Below are 24,799 nucleotides of genomic sequence, written 5' to 3'. Positions count from 1 at the left end.
ACTGAAGCCATTTGGAAGGTTTAAGATAGTCATATTCTTGGTTGCAGAAAATCTTATTTGTAAACCTTTATTGGTGTTCGAATTTTTTTTTTAATGCTGTTGATGTTATGACATTGCTTGATACACAAATTGTTTCTACTTAAGCATAAATCTCGGTCTAGCCTTTAAAATGTTTAGGGGGTAGTAACTTGACTCGTATTTGTGGTGGTTTTTGATAGTTATTCAATAATAGAAAAATAAGTTTTTTCAACTGAAAGTAAGGAGCAACACTAAAACTTAAAACGAAAGAAATTATTCCGTATATGAGGGGGTTACCCCATCCTCAGTACTTCGCTTTTTACTCTAAAGTTTGACTTTTTGTTCCAATTATTTAAGAATGACTCCTGATACACAAGGAACGTTTAGTTATAATAATAAGCTTTTACAAATTCAAAAACCGTTTGAGCGTAAAGAGCAATGTACTGAGGAGGGGGTAACCGCCTCATATACATAATAATTTGTATTCATTGTATGTTTTAATGTTACTCTTAACTTTCAGTTGAAAAACTTGCCTTTTATTTAATTTCTGGTAGTTTTTTAATTAATAATGGGCTTGGTAATCCGGCTCCCCCTCCCATAGGAAATTTCCGTCTCTGACGGAAATTTTACAATTGGAAGGTCCTCCCTCACCACAAAATCCCCCCCATCCAATAATATCTTTATACTTCCCAATAGCCAATACTATATGTAAGCAATGGACAAAGCTCATAACCTGCAGCCTTTGTCCCGGGAGCTGTGGGGTGTCAAGCCATCCTCAAAGACATAGTTATTAGATCTTCCGACCATGCTAAAGAAAATGTCTATTTCAAAATTTTTGCCGGAAAATTTTGGGTAGAAAAGGGGTGAGGGAGGGGGTCTAGCTGCCCTTCACTATTTTTAGTCACTTAAAAACGGCACAAAAACTTTTGATTTTCTATCAAATTAGCCCTCTCCCTATCTTCTAGGATCACTGGTTCGATACAATCACCCCTGGGAAAAAAAAACAAACAAGTAAACACGCGTCCGTGATCTTGCTTCTGGCAAAAATTCAAAATTCCACAGTTTTCTATATAGGAGCTTGAAATCTCTACAGTAGAGTTCTATAATATACTGGATTTTACGGTGTGATTTTCATTAAGATGATTTCTTAGGGGTTTACCCACCTCCTTTTCAAAAATTAGGCAAAATTTCCTAGGCTCGTAACTTTTGATGAATAATATTAAACTTCATAAATTCTTTATATTTTGAATAAGCATCAAAATTCGATTCTTTTGATTCATCTATTATTATCAAAACTGTTTCTTACAGTTTCGGTTGTTATTGAGCCGCATTGCTCCTACTTACAGTTCGTTACCACGAACTGTTTGATAGAGCTCAGATATCCACCCATAGCAGTATATGCCATCTTTATGTTCAATGTGCTTATCCATTTTAATTTTGTTTCTATTGGGTTTCGTTTATTTGTTCATGGTAATATCTGATTGTCTTGAGTTTGAATTATCATAAGACATTATTTTTGACCGTCTTAGGTTTTACCATGGCTAATACTCTTCTTTGAAAATTTTTGTTTTTTGGTTGAAATGCAAGATGCTATTTTTTCGTCTGATATTTTTTCCTATTGACAAATTAAGCTAGTCCGTGTATTGCAAGAGTCCGTGTATTGCAAGCAGTATTTTGATATAAAAAAAAATTTCGTGTTCGGATGTTGTAAAATAAAGCTTTATTTTCTTGGAAAGTTTTTCTGATTTCGTAGAAAACTTTTGCAAAATTCCAAAATGTTTTGAAATTTTCCTTCTATTCTTAGTTTGCTCGCAATCACTTTTTTCCTACATTTTTAGATTTTGCACATTTACATTTCATATTTTATAATTCATCAAAAATAATAGCGTAATAATTTTTTAATTAGGTACCTGCTACCATTACACCAACTTGGCCCGAAAGAGGATGGACAGTGCCAATTTTTCATGAAAATGTACCTGTGTGGCTAATGATCGCCTGTTCTGTTCCTGCAGCTTTGGCTACAATTCTTTTGTTTTTAGATCAGCAAATCACATCTGTTATTGTCAACAGGAAAGATAATCTACTTAAGGTAACTTATTTCGTCTTTACCCAAATAGCTAACAAAATTACATAATGTTTTCTGACTGAGAAGTCAGGAAAAAAGTATATCGTAGTTGCATTAATGGAAGAACTTTTTGGAATTGGATATTCCACTATGTCATGAATTCATAGATATTAGATACTGGGAAAAAAGTTATGTGCTGCATACCATCTTTCATCTGTATACAATTAGTATAAAAACTAATAGTAGAATATAGTATAACTACACTATATATGCTATATATACTACACTACACTATATAATATATACTATAAGCCATTTTACAGTATATGTTATACTATATAATATAGTATAATTATTCTAACTACCATTAGGATAACTATTAGTAAAATAGCTAGGTATAATAACAGAGTAAAATAAATCAATTAATGGAAAACACTGGCAAATAATGGTGTTTTACTAGATTATGTTTTTTTGTAAATTTTTATAAGTAAGTTCGGAAATCCCAGTTTAGACTTATAGTTACTATTAGCAGACGCCAAGTTTAAATACTAGGAATCAACGTAGGGAGTGCCCCAAAACAGAGTAAATACAGTTCCAAAAATGTGAATTTAGCTTTTAGACATTCATCTAAACCTTTTTTGTAAGAATTAAAAGTTAGTTAACTGAAACCGGGCAGAAATTAAACCTGGTTAGATGGTCTTACCTTACCTCACAAATTGAATGAGAAATACGCGTTAAAATGGGAAACCTATATGGCACACTAAAGTTAAATTTTTTTTAACTTTGATATATTTCTGACATCAAATATGAAAGTGAAAACTTATTGGAAGTTTGCTTACTACGATTTCTTTTGCATACTCAAGGTTGCAGTACATCATACCAATGGGGGATTATATTTGTTATTCGGAATGTGTAGCATGTTCAAAATGTATACATTTTTGTTTTTCTTGTTTCTTAAAAAAATGACTGAGAAAGGATTTTTCTACTAACATTAAGCTTTTCTTGTGTTTTGCGTGGGCAAATTTGAAACTATGAAAGAACGGGTAATCAGGCGTACTTAGGATCCAGATTTAAGGGTTTCAATGAATTGCTAGAGGTGGAGCCAAATATATTTGTCAAATTCTGTGTGTGTTTGGGCGGGTGGAGGCAGTGTGATTTAGCCTTTTCTAATCTTATTTCCAATCAAAATATCCCAAAAAATGTATTTTTAAAAATTTATGGGGGGGGGGCAAAACATCTAGTTTGTGTGGAGGGCAAATATTCCCCGCAAAGACCTCCAATTTGTGGCACTTGGTGATCCTCACTCCCTCCAAAGCAGAAAGCTTAAATAATTGTTCATCAAATATGACTGATGCTCTGGAATCTTATCAAATTCCAAAGATGGTCCTAAGTTCCTCTCCCCCTAAAAATTGATAAATATTTGTCCAGTGTTAGAGTGTGTGAAATTTCATGAAGGTTGTTGTGTTCAGAGTTCACTGAAATGATACTGACTTTAAATATTTTTTTAGACAACATTGCTTTTCTGTTTACGAAAAATTAAGCAAAAAAAAACAAAAAAAAAGCGGGTTTTAATTTCAACAAAGCAGTGACAAGAAATAAAAACAAAACAACACTTTAATTAAAAAATACTCCGAATATTTTGGCCCCACGTCCAGGAACCTTTATCAACGGAAAAAAAACGAAAAAAAAAGTTTTAAAAAAATAAAGCACACAAGCCAAAAACGACACAAGCAAAAAAAACACGATCAAGAAGAAACAAAAATAAATAAATAAGAACAACTCACATTATAAACAAACTTCCAGCACTGAAGTTACAACATAAGAATAAAACAAAAGAGAATGTCTATTGTAAAACCATGGGTCACTCTCCTCTCAACATTCAGCGTATAAACACTAAAAAATCGAGCATTTTTGTGAAATTTACCACAGGATTTTATCCCCATATGAACTTTATATATATATATATATATATATATATATATATATATATATATATATATATATATATATATATATATATATATATATATATATATATATATATATGTATATATATATATATATATATATATATATATATATATATATATATATATATATATATATATATATATATATATATATATATATATATATATATATATATATATATATATATATATATATATATATATATATATATATATATATATATATATATATATATATATATATATATATATATATATATATATATATATATATATATATATATATATATATATATACATATATATATATATATATATATATATATATATATATATATATATATATATATATATATATATATATATATATATATATATATATATATATATATATATATATATATATATATATATATATAATGAAAAGAAAAATCACCAATGCAACACCACAAAAACATAAAAAAAGACAGAAGGAGAAAAGGAAGGCTGTTTTCCTACATTAGTGATTAATATAGATCAGTACTTGAATGAGGCCTTAACTCTACTCATCCATACAGTCACATAGGTCAAACAGCATAACCATACACAATCAACTATAAAGAATAATCCATGGACAGGCAGTCGTGTCGTCAGTAAGTGTAAGTCGTCATTTACCAAAAAAAAAGAAAAAAAAATAAGACAAATAATTCAGAGGCAACAACCCAACACAAGGGCTCATTAGGAGAATACACACTTTCCTATAGGGTTTTGGCACTTTATAATCCCTAACCAGGCAAGTGGCGTGCCTACCATAAATTCCCTATGGTATCCCCGTGCTAGGTATCACCCCCAAAATATATGCCTATGAAAAAACAAATGTAAAACAACCAAGTAACACGAAAACAAGCATATCATACCTTGGTTCTGGTCCTCATATATTTATGTGACGAATTCACAATCTATATTAATACTAAACAATTGATATATATATATATATATATATATATATATATATATATATATATATATATATATATATATATATATATATATATATATATATATATATATATATATATATATATATATATATATGCTTCAGAATGTTTTGATTTATAGAAAGGCTGTGGCTACCATCTTGACTTATTTGTCTTGGCTTTCCTTGTTGTTTTGATGGGATACTGTGGACTTCCTTGGCATGTTGCTGGCACCGTTATCTGCCTAAATCACGTTGACTCATTAAGGAAAGAATCTGAGACTGCTGCGCCTGGAGACAAGCCTAAGTTCTTCGGTATTAGGTAAGATTTCGAAGGGCTTATGTATTTGGTACTCACTGCTTAAAAATGTCTTGCTCCTCCCCTTCTTAGATTTTGAAAAAACACCTGTTTTTGGTATTTTCATTGAAAAAAATTTTTTGTTTGTTTGTTCGTTGAAAAATTGAAAAAGAAACAAAAAACAATGAAATAGTCTTTCCTCTAGATTTTCAAAGTACATTTTTGTCCCCCTCTCCCAATTTCCTTGAATCGACGCTATTGGATGTCATACTTGTATTTCAGAAGTGGAAAACTGAAATGGCAAGAAGTTGGTTTGAAAAGCTTGTATCAACACTAATTTGCGCACACCTATTCCCTACTGAAACTTTCTCTTTTTATCTTCTGCACAATTTCTGTTACAAACAGAAAAACTGCAATTATAAGCTTTCTTCTTATCGAACTATAACTTAAGTTTTGACTCTGGTTAAATACAATTTTTATGATTGAAATTTAAATAATGTTCAACTCGAGAAATTACGAACGGCATACATAATTCGCGCTGTAGTCGTACGTAATTTTGATTTTATGGACTACTGTAACTATAATGCAGCCTTGGCATAAATTATACCAAAACCTGGTTGAAAAGGTTTCCCTGTGCGAGTTATCATCAAGGAAACTGAAAACACTAAGGGCACAGTTGTCGGTTTTCCATTCCATTTATTTTAGTGTTAGAATTGATCGAGGCATTGAAGCCTTCATTAATTTTGCATTCAGTTTAGTGAAGAGTATTAAGAACCACAATCTAATTAAGCATTCCTGATAAAAAAAAAGAAGTTGAAAAACAAACTTCGATAATTTAAACTTAAAAACAAAAAGTCTAATGAATCAGTTCAGTAACTTAAGACTAAAAAAAAAAAATTCCACGAGTGATCAAGTAAAATTTGTACTTTTTCTTCTAAAAATTATTGCTGGCTTTTTAAAGGATACTGTTTTTGAACAAAATCTAAAAAAGTTTAGCATTAAAAACTATATGGGTGCAAATGTAATGTGTGATTATTTATTTAGTAGATGTGGATAAAAGTTTTTCCCAATCTTCAGTGAAACAAGTTTCTGGGTTATGATGAAGAATGTAATTGTTTAAAAGATGTTAATCAAGAAACAGCGTTGTTTTCTTGTTGTTTTTTTTTTGGAGAGGGGGAGTAAGGTTTATGGATCCTCTTTATACCTCCAATCATACATTTTAAATTTATAAGACAACAACAAAGATACGCACAATTCACTAAGGACTTTTTATGCATAAGTGTGGGTCAGCCAAGCTGTGGTCAAAGATGGTAGACTGTGGTATGGTAGACAACTTTCGGGTTTGAAATTGATCGCTTAAAATGGGTAATGTATGTGATAGCTTGTGGGATAAGTATCCAAAACATAAAAAATTCTGAGATTTGATTGAACTATAGAAAGCAGATACCTACTACCAAGGACACTTTTACACAGAGAGGCTAAATGTCCTATTTCTACAGTCTAGGCGCTAGCATAGTTTAAAGTGTTTTCCGTTCGGAAAATTCTGCACTTGTGAAAACTTTGAGCATACTATCGCCCCGGCCGACAAGAACCAACAGTCTAATATTTACTGAGGGGTTTGCACTGGACTATAGCTACATACTAATCAAGTTTCGAATTGGCGCATGTACTTTAATACGGAAGGTAGCCTTGGCACCGAAATGGCGTACGGCTCTGGAATTTTTTCCGTTCGTCGTGTTATCGCAGTGTTTATGCCCTATTTGTTTCAACTAGATCCATCAACTTTCTTACAATTTTGAAGAATAGAATTATGCCTCTCCAAATATTTATTATCATGTTCCACGGCTCCAAGGTAGCTGTCCCATACTTTTCAAGCCAATCGGGGAAAAAAGCGTGCCTGCCTTTCTTCTGAAAGTTAGAAGTGTTGGTGGTGTATGAGGGGCACGCTTTTTCTCACCTCCAATCACACATATAAATAATCCGTGCATGATTCTGGTTTAAACAAAGTTGGATGTTTCTACCATATTACTAAAAAGAAGGGGGTTGAAGAACCGTGTTCAGGGTCTAAGGGCTCCTTTTGTTCTTCAAATTATACAGCTCGACTTTAGTTCATGATTGAGGTTCACATGAAATGCAACATTCCTCTGTGCCAAAAATCTTCTAGTAGGGGGGACATTGAAGGTGCCAAAGCTCAGTTAATACCTACAATCATACAGATGAAGAATCATGGCATATTTCCAATTCAAATAGTAGGCTACGTGCCTCCCTTTTGCTATAAAACTTTGCAGTTGGGTGTAACTAAGCGTAGCCCAGTCATTTGTGGCAAGTCAACTTTGGGTAAAACTAGTCTGTGCTGTTTAGAGTATAAAATTAAATGTAAAAAATTTATCTAAAAATTAGTCACCAACAATTTCAAATGAAACCTTTCGAAAAATTATAAAAACATTTTACAGCCTTGACAAAAAAAGACTGGATTTAGCAGATTATTGTATCTAACCGTTATTTTTACACCAGATAGGTGATTTTTGGATGATTATTTGGCTTTTTTGACATTTTATTTGGCAAATCTGCTCGTTCCTAGCGACAAGTATTATCCTTGCAGAAATGGAAAACCTTAGAAGTAACGTTTATAAACTTTGTTTTCTAGGGAGCAAAGAGTCACTCATTTGTTTATCTTTATACTCGTTGGTCTGAGCTCATTTATGACATCAGTGCTGAAATACATTCCTATGCCTGTACTTTACGGTGTCTTTATGTACATGGGTACTGCACCTTTAAGTGAAATGGATTTCTACCATAGAATCAAACTGTTCTTCATGCCTGCCAAATATCAACCTGATCATATTTACATAAGAAAGGTTAGTCGAAATAATTCAATTTTAATGCAACAACAAGTAAGAACTAAAAAAAACTTACTTGCAAAAACTTACTAAAATTTAATTATAATTGTCCAAAAACAATAATTTGTAGAATAAGCACAGCTCACAGGTACATCAGCTGCTTACGTAGTTTTCTAAAACAGTTTTATTCTTTCGCCCTGGGATTTACAGATTTAGAATTATTATTTTCATTATATTAATATTATTATTGCGAATGCAAACAGAGTTAAGCCCAATCCTTGTTTGTTCAATTCAAAAATACTTACTTCATACAGAGAAAAGAAAAACCTATAATCACTAATTCTCCCAACTTAGAGGCTTACGTTATCGAATATTGTGCACAATGTATCCAATTTAGTACTTTTCATTATCTATTTAGCTACATATGGCTTGGACTGAAAAACAAACACTTGAATTAAAGTCTACCGTGCATTCTGCTTTCATTTGACTCAAATTTTGAACGAATAAGCAAGCATTAATCATATTACGCCCAATACTGAATTAAATGTGAAAAACACGGGCTAGTTTGGTATTACCACTGGAACCCTTTTAAAAACCATCCATCACCTTGATAATATTTATCGTGATTGTGTAATCATTATAGTGGAATAAAAATAAATTAGTTGTTGGCGCAATCGTATTCAAAAGAACAGGTTGCAGAGACAAGTTTTTACTTAAAAGTGTCTAAGTCAGTTACTGATGAAAATGAAAGGCGAATATAGTGCAAATATGATGAATATGTGCGGTTTTTCTAAGGAAATATTGCGTAAGATAACCAATCATTAGTTAGGAGGCTAGACCCCCCTCCATTGATCCTTAAAACTAATATGTTGTTAGTGATTCTTCTGTCTGATCTTTTTATTTTTCTTTATTATTTTATTTATCTGTCCTAGACGGTTTTTCTTACTCATCAGAAGCTTTTCCGGTGAGCACATTGTTGACCAACAATTTTGACCAAGAGTCGGGGAAACAGATTTACTTATCAACAATTATGGATCAGTAATATTTCTCGCGAGAACATAAATTTTTATTACTGTCGAAAAAATGATAAAATCTTCAAAATAAGTTTGGCATTATTTTATCAATTTCTTTTGGACTCGTCTTTACTCTGACAACTTTTTAATGTTTACCCAGCTTTCCACTGTTTGGTCAAATTATGAATGTTTTGATTATATACAAATAAATTTTTCTATTGCCCGTTGGAGGAGAAAGGGATGGATAATTTTAAAATAGTACCTTCTCCTGTCTTATTTCAGGCAAGAGATAAAGCCAGTAATAGATATAACTTTATAACTAATAAACAAACAAATATATAACGATAGAACAAATAACATAACTAATAAATAAACAAAATATGTTTTTGGCAAAGTAACTCTTTTTTTCTCTTTTTATTTTTGTAATAACAAAAAGGTTTTCTCTAAGATATCCCGCCTTCAAATCGCCCCCTTAATTTGACTAACAAGCTTGAAAAACAATGGTTTCAGTTGTTGATTGTTTTCATCTGTAATTTTGATCAACAAAAAGTTTGTTGGTCGTTAAAATACAATCGTTGGTTAACAATGTCTTGCCAAAACAGATTGTTGATCAAAAATATTGATCAACAGCGTCACCTGAAAAGGCCTCAGGTGAATAAATACAAGATCGTCGGCGTATTTTGTGCAAATAACGACAGAGAACAACCATAGATCTAACAATAGAACACTGATTAAATAATGAAATTGAATAAAACATATTTTAGTATCAACAAGCCGAAATAAAAAAAAAGCTTAAGAATTTAATGCTCCAGAAACAACTAATTGAAAAAAAAAACGAAAATAAATAAGCTCTTAAAGTCACACCAGACCAAATGAAAAAACCAAATAGAAAAATAAAAAATAACTAAAATAAAGCTAAAGTTAAAAAAGACATTAAACAATTAAGAAGAAATAATTATTAGGAAAGTAGAGGTTTAATATAGCACATAATTAGGTTAAATTAACAAAAAAAAATATCAAAAAGTAAATTAATTCCAAAATTAACATCTGATGAGTATCAGTAGAAAAAATAGCATATGTAGACAAAACCGCAAAAAGTTAAAACAGGAATTATTTAGCAAGAAAAACGAAAAAGCTTCAATGTAAAAAAAAAAAAATCTAAACACAAAAACCAATAATCTAAATTAAGAAAACAGGAAAATTAACTTTTCTCATAATAGTACACCAGAGTTAAGTCAAAACAAAACCTCAAAATCAAAGAAGTCTTTCAAACAACCCAAAAGCACAGGACCAAAGCAAATTAAGACAAAATAAGCAAAACGTAAACCAAATTGAAAAAAAGAATCACCCCATGTCCAATTGAACAGAATTCGTCAAATCACGCTCACTAAAATCAACCAAGTACAAAAACCGCAAGAAAGTAAAAGAATAAAATCTAAACCAATTTTTTTTATTATTTCAAATAGAACAAAAGTTTAGATGTTAGTTTTGTCCTTATCTTCTCTAGGACAATTTCAGGAATGTCTGTTGTATATTTTAAAATTTTACTTCCTTTATTTTATCACCATGCTTCGAAAATAGATTTAATATTTTTTTTTTCTTTATACAAGCACATTGAATAATTTTATCCTCCGCTCATACACAGAATACAGAACGAAATGAAACGTATCAACCATAAATGCAATACAATAATCTTAAATAAATTGTCGTGGTAAACTCAACAGGGATTGATTTTCAACGGTCAAGCCGAACGTTGAGACTTTTATGCTTGGGTATAGATTGTTGCTTTGCTATTGTGTCAAGTGCACGCGTTTAAGCATAGAGGGATGGTCATTCTTCTTAAGAACCGCTGACAGGCACAAAAGACCCCCAGCTTTGATTAAACAACGCATGTAGTGTTGCATTTCTTCTCTGGATGAACCCATCTTAGAGGGCTGTATTAATACATGCGTTACCAAACTTAAAAAAAAAAAAATCAATGGCTAATTTCTGTTAGCTCCCTTCTTTCCAATAATAGTCTACAGTTGTTCTAAGTATCTAATCTGTCATGTTTTGTAAATCCTGAGTTTGCTTGTGTTTATTATTTGCTTTGGAATGTGCGCATGGTTTTGAGAATATTTGAATAGAAAGATTTTATATTTTTAACGTTATATCACGAGTAAGCAATTCCTTTAGAATTCGAAACTCTAGTTTACTTAGGTGTGAATTTTCCTTTCATTTTGACCAAATAGTATGTTTACCGCTTTGCAAATTCAGAGTCTGTATAATGACAAAAGCAAGAGTTTTCTGATATAGAAAACATTTTTATTCGTCCTACGCCTGATTAATTATCTCCAGTTGTTTTTTTTTTTAATTTCAGATTCCGTTGAAGAGAATTCATATATTTACGCTGGTACAACTTGTGTGTTTCGCCCTTCTGTGGGTCGTCAAAATGACTGATGCAATTTCTATTTGCTTCCCTCTCATGGTAAGTAAAACAGTACTGGGTGTTGCAAAGTCATAATGTAAACAAAGTAAAAATAAGCATTTAAGTATAAAGGGTACGAATTATTACAGTATTTATTTTCGATTAGGAAAAAACATCATAGACATCTATTTATTGGTCTATAAAGATAGTAGTCAAAACAGTTAATAAACACTATTCACAATTTCAATTTCTGTCTAAACAAATTTGTATTTCTTATTCTTTGACGTATTGTAAACCTTATTTACAAGACCTTACACAATCTTATTACAATCTTCTCTGTTTTTATACTAAAAGTTAATCGTTGGCTATAAGTGGGTAATGTTACCGTTTAAATCGTCAAAAAATTGTTGACGAAAAGTGTTTGATTGTAAAAATATAGTTTTTTTTCTTGACTATAGTTTTAAGAATACACAAGATCTTTCTTAGGTAGGTATGTAGTTAGATAGGTATGCTTTTATTTCAACCAAAATATTACTAAAATTGTACTACAATCAACAATATTCTGCTCAGTTTAGGGACCTAAAATGCCCCTTATTATTTTTTAAAAGATGTTACGTCAATACTGGAGGCCTAAGAGTGACATATGTTCTAAGCTTTTCCAAGTCTAAAAAAAACGGAGTTTGCGTTATTCGCGTTTTATTTTAGCCTTTTATTGCACCTGGAAAAATATGCCTTATTTTGCTATTAATTCTTGATCAGTTGTAAGAAAATTATGAGTTTTTTATTCTGTTAAAGTCAATTGACGCTACAGCTGCCCCATGAGAACTAAAAATTTATTTCAGTTCAGTGCACTTGCGCAATTGGTGTTTGATGAATAGAAAAAAAAAGGGAGAAATTGACAAAAACCCTGCGAGTGGAAAATACCCATTAATAAGGCTCTCGTATCAGAGGCGCTCTTTATTTTTATTCACTTTCTTTGGAAATTTTATCATGGAAAACCTCAAAACGAATGTCAGCTTGTTGATGCTCCCTCCCCCTCCCTGTAAAATTGCTATTTAAAAGATCTAAAACCGAACTGGCCAGCCATGACAAAACAAAGAAATAAATCTGGGAACAATAAATCTATGGCCAATATGAAGAAAAAGCATACTTTATTGAAATATAACAATATAGCTTAATAATATAATTGTAACTTCATTCAAGTCGATCAGGCCATTAAAATTTATTAAAATTCTTGGGGAGATGAAACTGGTAGGATTAAAATGCTCGTGTGGCAAATTTTACATCGGTCGAATAAACCAACAGTTTGTGGAACGTTTTATTGAGCACTAAAATTCATATAACGCCTCACGAAACTTTACTTCATCTTTAGTAGAACATATTTTAGACTATATTTTAAATAAGAATCAACTTGGTGGAAGTTATGAAAAAATTGAGAACCATGGTTGATTATAATAAATTAAATAATTAGAATTTTTCTGGATTTTAATACTTGACAGCATTGCTTTCACTTCTGACTTTCTTGTTTTTTTTTAGAAAATATGTGTTATTACCTTGAATAATTTAACTAATGGTTAAGTGCAAAGACATACAAACGGATTAATAGACTATATTTTAAATAAAAATCAACTTGGTGGAAGTTATGAAAAAATTGAGAACCATGGTTGATTATAATAAATTAAATAATTAGAATTTTTCTGGATTTTAATACGTGACAGCATTGCTTTCACTTCTAACTTTCTTGTTTTTTTTTTTTTTAGAAAATATGTGTTATTACCTTGAATAATTTAACTAATGGTTAAGTGCAAAGACATACAAACGGATTAATAGACTATATTTTAAATAAAAATCAACTTGGTGGAAGTTATGAAAAAATTGAGAACCATGGTTGATTACAATAAATTAAATAATTAGAATTTTTCTGGATTTTAATACTTGACAGCATTGCTTTCACTTCTAACTTTCTTGTTTTTTTTTTAGAAAATATGTGTTATTACCTTGAATAATTTAACTAATGGTTAAGTGCAAAGACATACAAACGGATTAATAGACTATACGGATTGTTTTCCCATGGACCATTATATGTTGCATGTTCAAGAGTCGTTAAACCTGACATTCTATTTATATGCACAGACAATGGGACAGCAAAGAATGTTGTACATTCGCAAGTTTTACGTAGTTAAAAACATATATATATATATATATATATATATATATATATATATATATATATATATATATATATATATATATATATATATACCCAACACCTAGTTGTTGGGGGCGCTTCGCGCCCCCAACAATCTATACCTCATTATTCTTATGATTGCCCTTGAGCTTTGTTGATGGTGATTGCTAATCGAACATTCCCTGTGTCCCTGTCGTCATTTATATATCTCCCTGTGCCCCCCCGGCGTCCCCGTTGTTGTTGTTTCCCTGTGTCCCGGTCGTCATTTGTGTCCCGGTGTCCCAGTTTGTAATTTCTCTTTGAGTGTCGCGGTCGTAATTTATATTCCCTGTGTCGCGGTGTCCCGGTCGTCATTTGTGTTCCGGTGTCCCGGTCTGTAATTTCTCTTTGAGTGTCCTGGTTGTCATTTATATTCCCTGTGTCCCGGTCGTCATTTGTGTCCCGGTCTGTATATACATTCGTTTTTGAATTGGTCTTTTTTTAGGTTTTAGTTTTTTACCTTTTTTTAGTTTTTTTTTCTTTTTTTTTAGTTTTATTTTTCTCCTTTATTTTTCATTTTTTTTCCGTTTTCATTCTATTTTCTTTTTTAGTTTTTTATTAGTTTTTAGTATTTTTTTCTTTTTAGTTTTTTTGTAGTTTTTACCTTTTTTTTCGTTTTTAATTTTTTTTTACTTATGTCCTGGTCATCATTTATACTCCCTGTGTCCCGGTCGTCATTTGTGTCCCGGTGCTTTGTTGATGGTGATTGCTAATCGAACATTCCTTGTGTCCCAGTCGTCATTTATATTCCCTTTGTGCCGGTGTCCCGGTCGTCATTTGTGTCCCGATGTCCCGGTCTGTAATTTCGTCAGTCGAAAACATGACGTCAGCCGACACAGAAACATGACGTCACCTGATCCACAGACAGACAGACAGACAACTTATTTTTATATATATAGATATATATATATATATATATATATATATATTCACAGGTGGGACATAGGGACGAAACTACAATGGCGCGTAACTAATATGGCGCGTAACGACTGGGGGCGCTTCGCCCCCCCCCCCCCCCCGCGCGCAAGTCGTTACGCGCCATTGTAGTTGTGTCCCTATGTCCCACCTGTGAATATATATATATATATATATATATATATATATATATATATATATATATATATATATATATATATATATATATATATATACGACTCTTGAACATGCAACATATAATGGTCCATGGGAAAACAATCCGTATTCAGATCTATACCTCATGATTCTAATGATTGCCCTTGAGCTTTGTTGATGGTGATTGCTAATCGACGATTCCCTGTGTCGCCATCGTCATTTATATATCCCCCTGAGCCCCCCGGCGTCCCTGTTGTAGTTGTGTCCCTGTGTCCCGGTCGTCATGTCCCGGTGTCCCGGTCGTCATTTGTGTCCCGGTCTGTATATACATTCGTTTTTGAATTGGTCTTTTTTTAGGTTTTAGTTTTTTACCTTTTTTTATTTTTTTTTCTTTTTTTTAGTTTTGTTTTTCTTCTTTATTTTTCATTTTTTTTTCTTTTTCATTTTATTTTCTTTTTTAGTTTTTTTTTTAGCTTTTTAGCTTTTTTAGTTTTTTATTAGTTTTTAGTTTTTTTTCTTTTTAGTTTTTTGTAGTTTTTACCTTTTTTTTAGTTTTTAATTTTTTTTACTTATGTCCTGGTCGTCATTTATACTCCCTGTGTCCCAGTCGTCATTTGTATCCCGGTGCTTTGTTGATGGTGATTGCTAATCGAACATTCCTTGTGTCCCGGTCGTCATTTATATTCCCTATGTGCCGGTGTCCCGGTCGTCATTTGTGTCCCGATGTCCCGGTCTGTAATTTCGTCAGTCGAAAACATGACGTCAGTCGACACAGAAACATGACGTCACCTGACAGATCCACAGACAGACAACTTATTTTTATATATATAGAAGATAGATATATAAATATATATATATATATATATTTTCTTTTTAGTTTTTTTGTAGTTTTTACCTTTTTTATTTTTTTTCTTCTTTTGTATTAATGCTAAAGCCAAGGTTCAAACCTGGAGCCTCTCGGACCTACAACCTGAAACATAACGCTTTACCAGCTCAGCTACTTCGGCTTGAATACATTCGTTTTGAGCAGCTTCCTCGGGTGTTGCCATTGTAGGCTCTAAAGTCATTTTACAATTAGAAATTTCTCTTTCAACGGTCTTCTTACAATTAAAAATTTGTCTTTGAACGATATTCTTAAATACCTGTGACCTGGTCGTCATTTATATTCCCTGTGTCCCGGTCGTCATTTGTGTCCCGGTATCCCAGTCTGTAATTTCTCTTTGAGTGTCCCGGTCGTTATTTATATTCCCTCTGTCCCGGTCGTCATTTGTGTCCCGGTCTGTAATTTCTCTTTGAGTGTTTTTTTCTTTTTAGTATTTTTTAGTTTTTTACATTTTTTCTTTTTTCAGTTTTCTTTTTCTTCTTTATTTTTCAGCTTCACTATGAAATACATATCGCCGAACCTTTGTTTTTTAACTAAAATCTGGTAGGCATTGATGACCTTATCCAAGTCAAAATCCCAAACCCAATCATCATCGCTATCATTTTCAGTTTTGATATGTTTTGACTCTCGCTGTCCAGGTGGATCTTCACCTAACTGCGCGGTTTTGGCGTTCTTTAGCCTCAAGCCTGTTTCCTTGCTGTTCTTTTGATTCCTCGGCACGCTTTCTTTTCTGACTTTCTCTATCAGCAGCAAGTTTTTTGGCATAGACTCTTTGAGCATCTTCATCGGCTTTTGCCATTGTAAGTTCATCAGTCATTTTAAACTTAAACATTAATAGATTTCTACGTGAACATATATGTCTTAAATATCTTTAATGACGTCACCGTCAAAGCAAAAATGACGACAACTAATTTCATGACGTCAGTCAACACAGAAACATGACGTCACCTGAACCACAGACAGACACACAGACAGACAACTTATTTTTATATATATAGATATAGTCTATTAATCCGTTTGTACGTCTTTGCACTTAACTATTAGTTAAATTATTCAAGGTAATAACACATATTTTCTAAAAAAAACAAGAAAGTTAGAAATGAAAGCAATACTGTCAAGTATTAAAATCCAGAAAAATTCTAATTAATTAATTTATTGTAATCAACCATGGTTCTCAATTTTTTCATAACTTCCACCAAGTTGATTTTTATTTAAAATATAGTCTATTAATCCGTTTGTATGTCTTTGCACTTAACCATTAGTTAAATTATTCAAGGTAATAACACATATTTTCTAAAAAAAAACAAGAAAGTTAGAAGTGAAAGCAATGCTGTCAAGTATTAAAATCCAGAAAAATTCTAATTAATTAATTTATTGTAATCAACCATGGTTCTCAATTTTTTTATAACTTCCACCAAGTTGATTTTTATTTAAAATATAGTCTATTAATCCGTTTGTATGTCTTTGCACTTAACCAATAGTTAAATTATTCACGGTAATAACACATATTTCTATATATATAAATTATTCTATATATATATATCTATATAATATATCTATATAATATCTATATATCTATATATTCTATATATATAAAAATAAGTTGTCTGTCTGTGGATCTGTGGATCAGGTGACGTCATGTTTCTGTGTCGGCTGACGTCATGTTTTCGACTGACGAAATTACAGACCGGGACATCGGGACACAAATGACGACCGGGACACCGGCACATCTATCTATCTATATAAAAATAAGTTGTCTGTCTGTCTGTGGATCAGGTGACGTCATGTTTCTGTGTCGACTGACGTCATGAAATTAGTTGTCGTCATTTTTGCTATGACGGTGACGTCATTAATGGTATTTAAGACATGCGTTCACGGAAAAATGTTTAATTGTAAAATGACTGAAGAACCTACAATGGCAACAGCCGAGGATGCCGCGAAGCGAGTTGTGTGTATGCATGTTTGTTTGTTTGTAAAAAGAGCGTTTGCATATGACGTCATTATTAGTACATAAGGCTTTGTATATGCACAGACATATAAATATAAATGCTATTTATATGCACAGACAATGGGACAGCGAAGAACGTTGTATATTTGCATGTTTTACGTAGTTAAAAATATATATTTATATCTATCTCTATTCACAGGTGGGACACAGGGACACAGCTACAATGGCGCGTAACTAATATGGCGCGTAACGACTTACGCGCGTGGGGGGGCTTGGGGGGGGCGCGAAGTGCCCCACCAACTAGGTGTTGGGGTGGCGCGAAGCGCCACCCCAACAGCTAGTAGAGTATATTTTAAATAAAAATCAACTTGGTGGAAGTTATGAAAAAATTGAGAACCATGGTTGATTACAATAAATTAATTAATTAGAATTTTTCTGGATTTTAATACTTGACAGCATTGCTTTCACTTCTGACTTTCTTGTTTTTTTTTAGAAAATATGTGTTATTACCTTGAATAATTTAACTAATGGTTAAGTGCAAAGACATACAAACGGATTAATAGACTATATTTTAAATAAAAATCAACTTGGTGGAAGTTATAAAAAAATTGAGAACCATGGTTGATTACAATAAATTAAATAATTAGAATTTTTCTGGATTTTAATACTTGACAGCATTGCTTTCACTTCTAACTTTCTTGTTTTTTAGAAAATATGTGTTATTACCTTGAATAATTTAACTAATGGTTAAGTGCAAAGACATACAAACGGATTAATAGACTATATTTTAAATAAAAATCAACTTGGTGGAAGTTATGAAAAAATTGAGAACCATGGTTGATTACAATAAATTAAATAATTAGAATTTTTCTGGATTTTAATACTTGACAGTATTGCTTTCATTTCTAACTTTCTTGTTTTTTTTAGAAAATATGTGTTATTACCTTGAATAATTTAACTAATGGTTAAGTGCAAAGACATACAAACGGATTAATAGACTATATTTTAAATAAAAATCAACTTGGTGGAAGTTATGAAAAAATTGAGAACCATGGTTGATTACAATAAATTAATTAATTAGAATTTTTCTGGATTTTAATACTTGACAGCATTGCTTTCACTTCTAACTTTCTTGTTTTTTTTTTTTAGAAAATATGTGTTATTACCTTGAATAATTTAACTAATGGTTAAGTGCAAAGACATAGAAACGGATTAATCTTCGATATATATAAAAATAAGCTGTCTGTCTGTGGATCTGTGGATCAGGTGACGTCATGTTTCTGTGTCGGCTGACGTCATGTTTTCGACTGACGAAATTACAGACCGGGACATCGGGACACAAATGACGACCGGGACACCGGCACATCTATATATATAAAAATAAGTTGTCTGTCTGTCTGTCTGTGGATCAGGTGACGTCATGTTTCTGTGTCGACTGACGTCATGAAATTAGTTGTCGTCATTTTTGCTATGACGGTGACGTCATTAATGTTATTTAAGACATGCGTTCACGGAAAAATGTTTAATTGTAAAATGACTGAAGAGCCTACAATGGCAGCAGCCGAGGATGCCGCGAAGCGAGTTGTGTGTATGCATGTTTGTTTGTTTGTAAAAAGAGCGTTGCATATGACGTCATTATTAGTACATAAGGCTTTGTATATGCACAGACATATAAATATAAATGCTATTTATATGCACAGACAATGGGACAGCGAAGAATGTTGTATATTCGCATGTTTTACGTAGTTAAAAATATATATTTATATCTATCTCTATTCACAGGTGGGACACAGGGACACAGCTACAATGGCGCGTAACTAATATGGCGCGTAACGACTTACGCGCGCGGGGGGGGCTTGGGAGGGCGCGAAGCGCCCCACCAACCAGGTGTTGGGGTGGCGCGAAGCGCCACCCCAACAGCTAGTAGACTATACTTTAAATAAAAATCAACTTGGTGGAAGTTATGAAAAAATTGAGAACCATGGTTGATTACAATAAATTAATTAATTAGAATTTTTCTGGATTTTAATACTTGACAGCATTGCTTTCACTTCTGACTTTCTTGTTTTTTTTTAGAAAATATGTGTTATTACCTTGAATAATTTAACTAATAAATTGAGAACCATGGTTGATTACAATAAATTAAATAATTAGAATTTTTCTGGATTTTAATGCTTGACAGCATTGCTTTCACTTATAGCTTTCTTGTTTTTTAAGAAAATATGTGTTATTACCTTGAATAATTTAACTGATAGTTAAGTGTAAAGACAGACAAACGGATTAATAGACTGTATTTTAAATAAGAATCAACTTGGTGGAAGCTATGAAAAAATTGAGAACCATGGCTGATTAGAATAAATTAATTAATTCGAATTAATCTGGATTTTAATACTCGACAGCAATGCTTTCACTTCTAATTTTTTTGTTTTTTAGAAAATATGTGTTATTACTTTGAATAATTTAACTGATGGCTAAGTGCAAAGACATGCAAACGGATTAATAGACACTATATTTTAAATAAAAATCAACTTGGTGGAAGTTATGAAAAAATTGAGAACCATGGTTAATTAGAATAAATTAATTGATTAGAATTTTCCTTCATTTTAATACTCGACAGCATTGCTGTCACTTCTAATTTTTTTGTTTTTTTAGAAAATATGTGTTAATTAGAATAAATCCAAAACAGATAATCTCTGTGAGAGGCAAAGCTGGCATAACCTTCTAAGAATTGTATAAAAGTGGTTCATTTCACTTGTTGATAGATAATCTAAGGCAGATAGGCACTGAGTAAGGGAAATTCAAATAGTCTATCAGTTCAGGGAGCCACTTGAAAGGGATTGATAGCCAATGTCCAAAATATGACTCGAAGATTTATGACTGATCATATCTACAGGACTTGTAGGTAGTTGGAAAAGTGAAATTGTTCATGTTATATGAGCTTAACCTGGTGTGAAAGCCCACTGGAATTACAATGGAAATGACCAAAATTTTTGTTTTGACTCTTGACTGACAATGTCCATTGGACTTGTAGGCAGAATGGGGGACTGAAGTCGCCTGGGCTTGCAAGTGAAAAAGTGACGTAAGCCTAATTGGCCCACCCGCCTAGAGTATCGAGGGGCGGAGTTTCAGGATTTATACATGACCAATAAGCCCCCTGGACTCGTAGGCGAACGGGGCAACCTATATGGTACTTTCTGTTTGGGTGAACGGTGCAGGTAGGAATGCCAATGCCAATGCCATGTCTGTCATGCCATCCTTGTGTCCTTAAGGTTACTCTTTACTCCAAAACCTAATGAGAATAAAAACTAAGGTCGTTTCTGGATACAAGTTGCAATCAGCTTAATTTATTATTCCCTAGTCAAATTCTACAGGTGCAATACTCCTCTATTATTTTACTCTTTATAGTTGTGGGGATAAAATTAAAGGCCTTTTTTACATTTAATTTAACTATGGGAATATAATACTGTATCCTTGTGCAGTATTGTATGGGAATATAATTAATATAAGGCTATAGTGTATCTTTTGCTTGTAGTTTTTATTCTTGTAAAAAATCATTCATATGAAATAACCGAAGAATAAATTTAGTTGAGTTTCCTCGTTTCATTTGAATCAGCCCAGTATTTGGACTCATTGGATGTTACCTGGTTTCCACAAAAATACATGACTTGAATGCTTGTTTTTTGTTCAGTTTTCTATTTATTCCGATTTTTCAGCTTATCATCATGATCTTCGTGCGTAAGAGTCTTGATAATTTCTATACAAAAGACGAATTACGGGCCATAGACGCCGTCATACCCCCATTTAAGCAAAAGAAAGATAGAAAGAGTATGGACTTCGAAGAACCTATGAATACGCCCGATGCAAAATCTAAAGCGAAAATGAATATTTCAGAAGAACTTAACAAAAGTGGTGTATGGACTCATCTTACGCAAGGAGTGTAAGTGTTAATCCAGTTTTATTTTATATCTGGGACCTCCTAGGTATCCAGAACCTCCAAACTTGGTCTTGGATTCTAAAGACATAAACTATTTTTTCGTCTAGTCAACATGATGCTCACTCTTGATAGTACAAGGAACGGTGAAAATGAAATCTAGTTGTTCGAATTGATTCAACAAAAGCTTTCACAACCATATATATTTTTAGTTAAGACCTCGTATTTAGTTACGCAGGTTTTGGTAACAATGGGTGCCAAATTTAAAAGTATTAAAAGCGAGTGAAAAACCAACAATAAAGCAAAAACACATGTCAGTAAACAGCTTGAGAAGGTTTAGCTTTCCTTTGAAGTTCTTCTTTCCTTTGGAACCAACGTATTGTTGAAATTTGAACTTTTACAGATGAAAAGCGTTGTCAAATATTAAACTAGTTTCACTTATTTATTTTCACGGCTCTATCTGGCAACACTGACGAAAGTATTATGTTGCCCTGTGAACACCATGATTTAGAAAGTATCAAAAGAAAAATCTTAAAATCGTATTCTCTAACATAGTTTTAACAGCAAAAAAGTAGAATTTGATGGGAAAAAATGTATAATTTAAAAACTTGTGAATTTCTTAATGTAGTCTTGGATAGAATTTGTGATTGTTGGTGCATCACACCACAAGTGGAACTGAAAACTTAACTTACTTAAGTTTTTAGAGAATTGTAATTCTATACTAAACCTCATTAATATCGTGGTCGGTGAGAGACTATTGAGACCCTTGTAAATTATCTTTATTTTGTGAAGGCTACTTTTGGAATCCCCTGCTTCTAAGAGAATATCCTGTTTTTCTGGTACAAGTTTTTTGTTTACAGTAAAGCATTAGTCTATAGAATTATATAAATTTTGGAAAATATAACGAGTCAGTTTATGTGAACTATATAAAAGTTATTTGCCTTTTGTGTAATCTGCGAAATAAGAATTTCGTTCGTTTTAAGTTTCAATTTTGCGCTTTGCTTCCCTCAGAAAGGCTTTTATAGCACCAGTGAAAAATGCCAGGCCTTCACTAGTTTCTAGTAGGTCAAAACGCAAAATAGTGCATCTTATGCCACTGTTTTTCTTTGTTTCAAGGGAAGAGGGGTGAGTCTTCGGACATATTTCAGGGTGGTACAACCTAATTTGGGCTATAGCGATTTTGTGCATGTGTATTCTTGAAACATCCTTTTCTCATATTATTATGTTTAGCACAATTGAAAGGCGTTACAGTTTATTAGCTTGACTTTGATCCACTCCGATTTAATGAGACTTGTCCTTGCTGAAACAACCTGAGATTCGTTTAACGGGTTTTTGCTCTTCTTAAACACTTGCTTGGTAAGTCAATGCCTCTTAGATTTTTACAGCACTTATGGCCAACTGCAAATTATGTTTGTTGAATATACTTATCTCTATCGGGTGACTATAGAGATATCTAGTCCTTTTTTACTTATTTGTTTTTCTTTTAGGGACAACCTTCGTTCAAGAAATGGGCAATTCCAACTAGTCCCAACTCAAGAGCCAAAAATGAGCTCTGGCACATACACTGCCCTCTGATTACTGTTTTACAGAGAACCTCTTTTAATTTGGATGTTACTGCCTGAAAAAATGAGCATTGCCTTACTTGTAACAAGTATCATTTTGTTCAGCTGCATTTTGCAGTTAGTCAATAGAAATAAAGCTCTTCGTTTGAACACAGTCTTAGAAATTTAACGTTTCTTTAGAGTGTTTCTTCCAGTGACTGTTACGTGTAAAATTGATAACAAAACTGTAAGTTTCAAAATATTTTTGACAATTTAGACTATTTAATCATTTTTTAATGTTTTAGTTTCAATGGAACCGTCTTAACTAATACCGAAACGTCAATCTCACTTTGAGTAAGCCTTCGAATATTGAAGTGGAGAAATTAATATTTTGATTGAAAGGAATACGATTTTGAAATTTGCTAATAAACTTTATTCAATCGTCAAATTGACAAGCAAATTAAATAAAAAAGTTGGATAAATACAAGTTTGCGATTCACCAACTCCGTTGGATGAGAAATTGTTTCCTAAATACAAAGTTTATTCAATTGATATCTTTAGCAAGAAAAGTTTTATTTGATTCTGAGCTGCTCATGAACTTGCTTCTATGTTAAAAGATTACCATCGTTGCTACTGAAGGATCTTGTAGCACTAAGCCACCGTATGTTAACATGGATGCACACACTCCTCCTTCACCCCATTCTACTCATAGTTGAAATCTTTACTTCAACTCAGGAAGTCCCTACTTCCTTTAAGTTCTTTCCTACGACCTTTTACAATCCTATTCGAGGATAAACTGCTTTTGTTTTGGTTCTGGCTGGATACCTAAAAAGTGCATTATTTGAGAAATGATCCGTAAAGTGTGACCTAAACATCTTAATCTTTCTTTTTTTAACTCATTTTAGCTCCAAGATGAAAGAACAAGTATTCGTGCAACGTATAGTTTGATCACGGTATGAATATTAAACAGCAGCGAAAATTCCTATACTCTCCATTAAAGATTTTTGGGACACGTCAATCGTACACTTTTCTTTATGACTCAGCTTACGCGCAGGTGCAATGACAAATTACGATCTGATTATGGGAGACGTATTAGTCTTAAGGTATTGCTCTGACGTATTAGTAATTTCCATTTCCGTGCACTGTGACGTATCCCATTTCTGAACCGAATTTTCGCTACTGCTTAATATTTACCTACTGAATACTGAATAATTCAAACTATCAAACTATCAAACTATCTTCTAGCCAAGTCAGGGAGCGTAATATCTAGTATGGCTCTATCAACCTTTTGAAGCAGACAGTACAGTCAAGACAATGAGACTGTCAACTCGCTCAACTTTCCTGTCAATTACGATCACCTCTCCTCACTTTTGCCCGCTTAAGCATCTTTTTGTCCACTTAAGCAGTCTTCTTGACATTAATATTGGACCTCTAATCTAGGAGTCAGCACCGCTTCCGTTCCTGTTTCTTTTCCACCGTTTTCTGTTCTGTTTTTTTTTTTTTTTTTTTGAAAAACTGAAGAAAAACAACAGAAAACTGGCAGTCGTTCTTTCATTACCGTTATTGTTTCTGCTCCGTTTTATTTCTTATCCTTTTTGGCGTTTCTGTTTTTCTTAGACCTGTTTTCTTCAC

The 24,799-nt window shown here is 32.4% G+C and overlaps 1 protein-coding gene across 1 annotated transcript in view; it reads left to right on the top strand.

The window, feature by feature from the left end:
- LOC136033789 (sodium bicarbonate cotransporter 3-like) overlaps window positions 1-23,338 on the top strand; it is a 59,966-nt gene extending 36,628 nt beyond the window's left edge. Inside the window, exons 12-17 of the mRNA XM_065714691.1 lie at window positions 1,925-2,107; window positions 5,152-5,330; window positions 7,954-8,164; window positions 11,519-11,626; window positions 21,409-21,632; window positions 23,114-23,338. Of these exons, the coding sequence (XP_065570763.1) occupies window positions 1,925-2,107; window positions 5,152-5,330; window positions 7,954-8,164; window positions 11,519-11,626; window positions 21,409-21,632; window positions 23,114-23,201 (993 nt within the window). The 3' untranslated portion in view covers window positions 23,202-23,338. The remainder of the gene's footprint in view (window positions 1-1,924; window positions 2,108-5,151; window positions 5,331-7,953; window positions 8,165-11,518; window positions 11,627-21,408; window positions 21,633-23,113) is intronic.
- Window positions 23,339-24,799: the final 1,461 nt, after the last annotated feature.

The sequence above is a fragment of the Artemia franciscana genome, chromosome 12 (genome assembly GCF_032884065.1).
Source record: "Artemia franciscana chromosome 12, ASM3288406v1, whole genome shotgun sequence".
NCBI lineage: Eukaryota > Metazoa > Arthropoda > Branchiopoda > Anostraca > Artemiidae > Artemia > Artemia franciscana.
The sequence above is the reverse complement of the archived record's forward strand: the minus strand, read 5'-3'. Positions and strand labels throughout refer to the sequence as shown.